The sequence below is a fragment of the Schistocerca gregaria genome, chromosome 5 (genome assembly GCF_023897955.1).
Source record: "Schistocerca gregaria isolate iqSchGreg1 chromosome 5, iqSchGreg1.2, whole genome shotgun sequence".
Classification (NCBI taxonomy): Eukaryota; Metazoa; Arthropoda; class Insecta; order Orthoptera; family Acrididae; genus Schistocerca; species Schistocerca gregaria.
Genome location: NC_064924.1, coordinates 452,006,226 through 452,015,102, shown reverse-complemented (window position 1 = coordinate 452,015,102; position 8,877 = coordinate 452,006,226). Strand labels below are relative to the sequence as shown.

The window sequence follows — 8,877 nt, the reverse complement described above, 5'->3', positions numbered from 1 at the left end:
TAAATTAATCGGAAGAAATGTATCTGAAATTGTTTAGGTCCTCATGGTTACTGACTATCGGTCATTCGTAAGGAAACGAATCTACGCGACAATTGGGGCATGCATTAGTAAGAAGCTCTCTTCTGAAACAACAGCACCAAACCGCAGCGCGGTGTTAACATAGTTGACGAGTCTCTTAAGCGACTGGGTGAACCAATCTGCTCCGGCGGCAATTCCAGAGGAGGCTAATGTGGCGCCTATTAGCGGAGCGTCGTGAGCGGTTCCGGTGCCAGGCCCGGTCTGATGGGCCGTCAGGCCACGACCGCCCGCCCGGGGCTGTAATTTGGACTCCTCTTTCCGCACGAGGCCGTCGGACAACGTCTTCTTGTGCTTCGTCTCGGCCGCCGTCCGCCGTCCTAGAGCGTCCGAAAGACGCCGCGTCCGAACGGCGACTACTGGCGTAGCGGCCGCCGCATGGCGAGCGTGACGACCCGATCGCATCACCCACGCCACGCCACGCCACACCGCGCCGCGCTGCGCCGCGGCGTATCCTTGGGGCCGATCTGACTGCCTCCGCGTCTCGCATTGCACCACCGGCCATCCTTGCCGATCGTGAGCCAACCGAGGGCGCATCCGCGAATCACGACCGTCTCGTGCCGTAGCCGCGGGCAGCATCTGGCCGGAGGTCGGGGATAGGTGGGGAGGGGGCGGTGCCTCCGGGCGAGAAAAAGGAGAAAAATACGCCCCCGGTCGAGCGAGCGAGAGAGGGAGAGGGTACTCACGTGTGTGCCGCTCAGCCGTGATCGCGTTCCTCTTCCCGCCGGGGGCGAAAGTGCCGCGCGCCGGCGCTTACGTCACCGGAGCGGCCCGCGCGTGATTTAGAGATGTCTTCCCCGGACCAGTTGCGGACGGCCGGACACGATTAACGGCGCACGCCTCGGCACAGCCACCCACTGCTGCCTCGCCCCCTACCCCCTGCCCCCCTTTCTGCTACGAACGGACGGATGCACGACCCGCGGCCATGACGGAAGCAAGGTCGCGCGAGGAGCCGATGCTGCCGTGGAAGGGACACTTTGGCGGGACGGTAGCGTTCGTCCCGAGCCACTATAAAAGCGGCGGCTACCGGCTCGGTAGTCACTCGCTTTCGAGCTCAGCTCAGTACAACCAGCAGTACGCAGCTGCTGGTCACCTCGCTCAAGAGACACCACTCGTTCTCCAAAACCACAGACGACTCCACCGACAGTCAGACGTCATGAACAGGGTAAGTTTCAGACTCCACGCTAATAGTATTCCGATTCGTCCACATATCAAGTAAACAGGTCTAAATCTTCAAAAAGGAACATTACATTTCTTATACCGTACTGTTATCATCTGCACCAGTCACACCTCCAACAATCATCATCATCATCCCCTTCGACCTATTCCGTCCTGAATTCACCTTTGCCTCCGTCTTCTTGGGCCTTTTCGACCAATAGATCTGAGTCCTAGTATTGTCCCTTCTTCCTAAATGCTCTTCAGTCTGATTCTCTTTTCCTATATTTTTCCCCGTAATGAAAACATTTGTAGCTGATTCCGTATGTCCTTATTTATTATTTTATCAAAGCTGTGTGTCCCAGTAGTGTGCCCTAAGGTATTTAATTTTTGTGGCCTGTACACGACTCTGGTCTTCCAGTCTTAACGTCCACGTTTAACTGCCATATAAGATAACCAACACTACCGCTGTCTTACAACAGCTTCAGCTGCGTTTAGATCCGCGCCGTTTTCGCTGTTCTTAGAATAGTTGCGCATATTGCCTTATATCTTCCCAATTTATTAATTATATCTATATGATACGAGACATCAGTGCGTAAATGATTAAAACGTTGAACCTGCTCCAAAATTTTGTCATTCAAAATAATCTTTGCTAGTATTGGGTGTTTGCCCTGGAATGCCGTAGTTACTAATTTAGAGGCAGAAGTTTCAAAATTGTATTCTTCACAAATGTTACGTAGCAAATAAATAGTTCTTTGAAGGTTCAGTGTTTCACATAATTACGTACGCTAGTACAATTTACGTTGTCCTTTCTAACATAATCCAAGGTATTGCCTAATCCTTCCATCTGTGTAGGATATCCACTTACAACAAAATCTTTAGCCCTGCTCCTCAAGTTACCTTATTGTGAGTGCCAATGGATATTTTCCATACCACTGCCATTCCCACCGTCCCTTATTTATTTCCGAATATTACCTGGCACTACGACTCTTGATAAGCCTTCACAAGAGCTCTAATTTCTCCGACTTTCCCAGCGTAACTGGTTCAAATGGCTCTGAGCACTATGGGACTCAACTGCTGTGGTCACCAGTCCCCTAGAACTTAGAACTACTTAAACCTAACTAACCTAAGGACGTCACACACATCCATGCCCGAGGCAGGATTCGAACCCGCGACCGTAGCGGTCGCTCGGTTCCAGACTGCAGCGCCTAGAACCGTACGGCCACTCCGGCCGGCCCCAGCGTAGATTCTCTTTTGTAGCACCTGCCACTAGAGAGTAAAGAGCATCTTCGCTAACTGAACACTTATTTTGTATGCCGTTTCTTTCGTGCATTAGTTAAATTTAGCTCAGGATTGCTCTTGAAGTTTGCTTTTCATGAATCAGTTTCTTCCGTTTGTTCCACTTCGCCACTCTGGACGATTACTTTGAGCTACTGTGGGATTGTTGCCGGTACCTGAGTTTTGTTGGCTATTGTAGCATCAAGTTTCCCCGCATCGCTAACAAAGCGTCAAATTTTGGAAAGTAGCATTGAATTTACTGCCTCGTACAATTTCATGCTGTAGTACAGTCAACGAATTTTCTTATGATTCTTGTTTCTAATAAATGTCGAGTTACTCCACTCTTGAGTCACGTCTTTAATTTGACGCCACTTCCAAGTTTTCATGTCAGTTCTGCTAATTCCATATCCATAAGCTTCTCAGTTGGCCCCACGACGCTGAGTAGGCCATTTCATAGAGCATTCCATCAGAAAAAGTTCTGAGGTGGTCACCTGAGGTGCACCCGAGCTATCCGCTTCAGGCGACTGTAGCACTAGACATTAGATCACCGACATCGACTTAAGAGTCTGGTAATACGTAGTACAGACGTACGCAGCTCAAACTCATTTTTTCTGGTACAAACCTCATATTTCTCCCCTATTCTTCTCCTAATCGCCAGAATGACTTGCGCTTTATACCGTGTAAGTTATTATCTTCATCAGACTTGGAACCGTTCGCCATGACATAGAAAGTGAGTCTACAAAGTCTACAAATATGATACGTTTCTTTCGAGCTGAAACTGTGACTACATTAAGACTATTCACTTAAGCTTTAATCTCAAAGTAAAGTTTAATAATATAATCCAGCAGCACACAGATATTATTTATCTAGCAATTCATCTATGGAGCGGGAGGACTTGCCAGGTAGAAAAGGTCTCAGTTTACTTCTGACATTGTTTCATTCTCCATCAATATAAAGACAAGGGAGTTGGTAAAATAATTAATGGCTGCACACCTTCTGTCAGAAGAAAGTTTGAACTGTAGATAGTGGAGGCACGCGACTAATATATCACTGTGATGGTTGGTTGGTTCTAATTACCTCTCACCCTGGTCGGTAGAGCTTTATCCGTATAAAGACTGAGGATATTCACCCAACGAGCCAATTGAAGAGTCCACCCAAGCATCCAAGGCAGCCTTTCTAAATAGAAAGGACTCAGTTCGGATTTCTTACCCACTTCTCCTGAAGACGATCTTATGATTATACCCCAGCTCTGTCTTCCCAGAGATTTCTTCCGGAAAACAAATTCAGTTACCTTAACTACGCAGAGAGATAGCGATAGCGTCGAAGATGGACTGATATGCTGCATCTGTATCAAAGATGTTTAACGGAACTTTTCGTAGCTTGGTGACTTATCTTAATTACTTCATGAAAAACTATGACAGTTCCACAAAAAGATCTACTGACAATGCCGGTGTAGTAACAGTTGGGCAACGGTTTTCTCCCTGTGTTTATCGTAAGAAAAATTAATCCAACGCAGCTAGGACGAGGGAAGCCTTTTAACTATGCAAAACTTGATATTCACAGAGCTTACATGCATTCTAAAGTGAACAGTTTATCTCTGAAGACTTTACGTCTCCCTGAGCGGAGAAAATCTCCGACCCAGCCGGGAATCGAACCCAGGCCCTTAGGAATGACAGCCTGTCGCGCTGACCACTCAGCTACCGGCAGCGGACGCTTTAGAAATAGACCACACACTTCAGTCTGACATTGTCCAATTTCATTACTGTAGTTATCTTTCATGTTTTCTCAAGCTGAGTCCTTGAGGGACGTTCTAAACAGGTAACCTGCGATTCGTTGCAGATATTGATGGTACTGGCGGTCGCCGCGTTGGCGGCAGGACGCCCAGAACCGCCTGTGAACAACGCCTACCTACCACCCTCGGCCGGTGGCGGCCCTGGCGGTAACGGACATGGCGGCGGTTCGCCCTCCGCTACTTACGGCGCCCCAGGGGCGGGAGGCAACGGTGGCTTTGGGGGCGGCCGCAGTGGTCAATCCGGCGCTCCTTCCTCCACGTATGGTGTCCCCGGGGCTGGTGGTGTCGGAGGCGGTGCAGCCTCTGGCGCTGGAGGCTTTGGGGGTGGTGCCGGAGGTGCCCCCTCTTCCACGTACGGTGTACCGGGAGCTGGCGGGCGCAACGGTGGTAACGGCAGGGGCCGGCCATCTTCGACATACGGCGCTCCTGGAGCCAACGGCGGATTCGGTCCTGGTGGGAACGGCGTCGGTGGTGGCGCTCCTTCGGCGACATACGGTGCTCCTGGCGCGGGAGGCATCGGAGGTGGCAGAAACGGCGGTTTTGGTGGCGCACCCTCCAGCACTTACGGGGCACCTGGTGCAGGCGGTAATGGTGGTTTTGGTGGTGGTCGCAATGGAGGCAGAGCACCCTCTAGTACATACGGCGCTCCTGGAGCCAATGGCGGAATCGGTGGCGCTCCTTCTTCCACGTACGGGGCTCCTGGAGCAGGCGGTGCAGCTGGTGGTGTTGCTGGAGGAATTGGCGGTGGCGCTCCGTCGTCGACGTATGGAGCTCCCGGTGCTGGCGGAGCTGGTCGCGGCTTTGGCGGTGGTGTCGGAGGTGGCGCACCTTCCTCCACGTATGGAGCTCCTGGAGCCGGCGGAAATGGCGGTGGATTCGGTGGAGCACCCTCTTCGACCTATGGCGCCCCTGGTTTCGGTGCTGGAAGGAATGGTGGAGCAGGAGGTAACGGAGTAGGTAGCGGATTTGGAGGTGCTCCGTCCAGCACTTATGGAGCTCCGGGAGGTGGTGCCGGTGGGTTTGGTGCAGGTGGTGCAGCAGGAGGTGCCGGAGGCCCATCGTCCACGTATGGAGCTCCTGGCGCAGGCGTTGGCGGTGGACCTGGAGCAGGCATCGGTGGAGGCATCGGTGGAGGCATCGGCGGAGGCATCGGCGGAGGCATCGGCGGAGGTGTCGGCGGAGGGTCAGGCTACGGAAATGGCGCTGGAGAGGATGGTTCGTCTGTAAGTGACATTCAATGAGACTGGTTTACCTTAAGTATACTTTCGTACTTAGTACCTACTGTTCTCTGATACTGGCAGATTTTCCACACTTCCCTGAACTGCTTCATCATTTGATACATCCCCTAATCTTCAATCCGAAGAATGGTCGTCAACAGTTTGATTCACGTCAGAGGGTTTAGCAGCAGAGCACCAAAGCTTACATCTTTCTGCCTAGTCCTTCTGACTTAAATTTCCACAAAGGTATCAGTTCTCTTAGGCCACCGTCATTTGAGTCTTCAAATCTGAAGAAATACCTGAAACATCGTAAAGGACTTCCGCTTTTAATCGTCCTGAATCATTGTGTTTGAGTATTGTAGAGATACAACATCCAAAACATATTTTAAACGACATCTTCTCCTGATTTACTGTTGTTGGTTAATCTGCTGAGCTTTTCATTTAAAACACATTTTCCTTTCATAGGAACATAAGTTTTGATACAGAATTAATTAATAAGGAAAATAGAACATAGGACATTAGAATTTAATATCCCATCGATAACGAGATAATCAGAATTGGAGCATAAGATCGTGCAGTACAAGAATGGGCTGAGAAATCACCCATGTTCTTTTGAAAGAATCATCCATTTATTACCTTAATTGATATGGGGGAGGCATTGAAAAGCTTTTAGGACAGACGGGAAACTGTGCCTAACTACACTTGAATGCGAAACTACTGCCTTAACCACTGCGCCGCTGTCTTGCTGTGTGGCTTCAGGCAGCTTGACAGAGATCAAGGTCTGCGTCAGAAGATGCTTTCTCGCAAATTATAGCTCACAGCTCAGCTTATAACGCTGTAGATATCACTTGCATTGGTCGTAACTGTTTCCTCTACACACTTCTCTGGAAGGAATGAATTGGTTTTCTGTCATACGGAGGAGGTAAAGTGTGATGCATATCCGATTTGCTTCGTCTTTTCACCATCACACTAGCAGTATTTTACTGTGACAGTCCCTGTCTACAGTACGGTTGCTCAGCTCGACACCTTTAACTTGTCTGTAGCAGTGGTTAAAAAGTGCCTTAGTCTCGGAGCAGCGTCACGAGGAAGTGGTAAATTTTTTAAGCATGTGGCGAGACGGATGGTGGATTATAGCCTCTGTGTGCTTTCCCAGGAGCCAGCCAAGTACGAGTTCAGCTACGAGGTGAGCGACGCGGAGACCGGCACGGAGTTTGGACACAGCGAGTCTCGCGATGGCGACGTGGCCCAGGGATCCTACAATGTGCTGCTGCCCGATGGCCGCAAGCAGATCGTCGACTACCAGGCGGACCAGGGAGGCTACCAGCCCGAGATCCGCTACGAGGGGGAGGCGTCCACTGGCGCTGGGGCGGGTGCCGGCGGCTTTGGCGGACCCGGAGGAGCTGGTGGCGCAGCAGGTACAGTGGCCCCCTTGCACGAAATACTAGCACCCAGAATTCGAGTTTTTGTGGCAGCGAAGAGGTAGCTGTCAGCGTAGACTCTAAACATGCTACTTATCATAAGCATGAATGACGTGTCATTCCCCTGATCCCAGTGCCAGTGAGATGTCCCTGTTCTAGATTTTTCAGTTATCATGATTCATTCCAAAGTTGCTCAACCAAAAGGGAAACCCAACCACCATCCTTCTAAAGCCTAGTGTGCTAACCTCACCCTCCTCAGTTATATTAGTTGATATCCCACCCAGAAACTATGCCATATCTGAAATGTCTTGATTGCAATTATTCCATCATAAAGGGTAGTCTGACCTTCATTATTTTATTTAAACAGATCTCTTGATAGTGGAGCTAAGTATCCTCGTGTTCTTTTTTCTTAATTGCTCTATAGTGCCTGTACTTATTAGGAGTCCACAATGAACAGGAAATGCAAATGCGCTCTTATTGTAAGTTCCTGGAGCTGATGTATAAAAGTGATTTAATGTCAGCTACTATCCAGACACACACAAACACACAGCTGCATACGACTGTATTAGACAGTACTGATAGTAATGCCTGATGTGTCTTGTCATGCCTCTTTAAAAGTTTTAGAAACTATTCCCTTTCTCGACAAGAGATCTGAAGTTGAGAACAATGAGATACCTCTGGACACGAGAACTAGAGAGTGCATCTAATTATACACGCAATTTTATCCTGGAATCTGTTCTCTCAAAATTCTAGTGAAAGGAATTTCCGAAACAAGTATTTCACTAATGGTTATTTTAACTGTGCTCTTTTCTTGAAGGTGGCTACCCAGGATCTGGTGCTGGAGGAGCTGGTGACTATCCAAATGGAGGAGCTGGAGGTGCTGGAGGCTATCCCAGTGGTGGTGCTGGAGGTGCTGGAGGCTATCCCAGTGGTGGTGCTGGAGGTGCTGGAGGATATCCCAGTGGAGGAAATGGGGGTGCTGGTGGTTACCCTAGTGGAGGAGCTGGTGGCGCTGGAGGATACCCAAGTGGCGGCCCAGGAGGTGCAGGAGGCTATCCTAGCGGAGGAGCTGGTGGCGCTGGAGGATATCCTAGTGGTGCAGCTGGAAGTGCCGGTGGTTATCCCAGTGGTGGAGCCAACGGCGCTGGAGGATATCCAAGCGGTGGTGCAGGAGGTGCTGGAGGCTACCCTAGCGGCGGTGCTGGCGGGGCCGGTGGATATCAAAATGGAGGAGCTGGAGGTGCTGGTGGCTACCCTAGAGGAGGACCAGGCGGTGCCAGTAATGGTGGATACCCCAGTGGCGGCGCTGGTCGTAATGGCGGTGCAGGCGGCCGTGGAGGATATCCATCAGGTGGTCCAGGAGGCGCCGGTTCTCATCCGGGATACTAACTGTTTTGCCCACTACTCTAAACGATGACGGACTCAGCAAAGTCACAGCAACGAATACGCTTCTGCCCTGCTCTATATAATCACGATATGTTATGTATATTACCTAATTATTATAACTTACAAGGATCTCGTCCTGTTTGTGTGTATGCATGCTGAAACTAGTTTATATGTGTTTATTGTGTTTAACATGTACTGTGTACATGACATGTTATTTATTTACCTAATTACTCCTCTATGTTATATAACTGAGCTTCAAAACTATGTATATTGAAGTGAAAGTCACATATGCATTACAAAAATAAATTCATTAATTGAAACGATATCTCATAATTTTCAAACAATACCTACTCCTTCAGGCATTACCTGCTGTCTCTGAAATACACTGAAATCGATTTTCAAAGGAACATTACTGATTTCCGAGAAAAACTGTATATAATATTAGGAGAACATTTGATTGAAGTTGTATTTTTGTCAAAGAAGGTACAGAGATACATGTGTATGTTAAGGGTGTAAGTGAATGGTAGATAACATCAGTTCCATAATACTTCACTCC

At 49.3% G+C, this 8,877-nt stretch overlaps 1 protein-coding gene across 1 annotated transcript; it reads left to right on the top strand.

Annotated features, from left to right (window-relative positions):
- The first annotated feature begins 1,133 nt into the window (after nucleotides 1–1,133).
- LOC126273038 (uncharacterized) lies at nucleotides 1,134–8,641 on the top strand. Its single transcript, XM_049976431.1, has 4 exons — nucleotides 1,134–1,240; nucleotides 4,348–5,523; nucleotides 6,671–6,932; nucleotides 7,753–8,641. The coding sequence occupies exons 1-4, from the start codon at nucleotides 1,232–1,234 to the stop codon at nucleotides 8,322–8,324; spliced, it is 2,019 nt and encodes a 672-aa protein (XP_049832388.1). The 5' UTR covers nucleotides 1,134–1,231; the 3' UTR covers nucleotides 8,325–8,641.
- The last annotated feature ends 236 nt before the right edge of the window (nucleotides 8,642–8,877 follow it).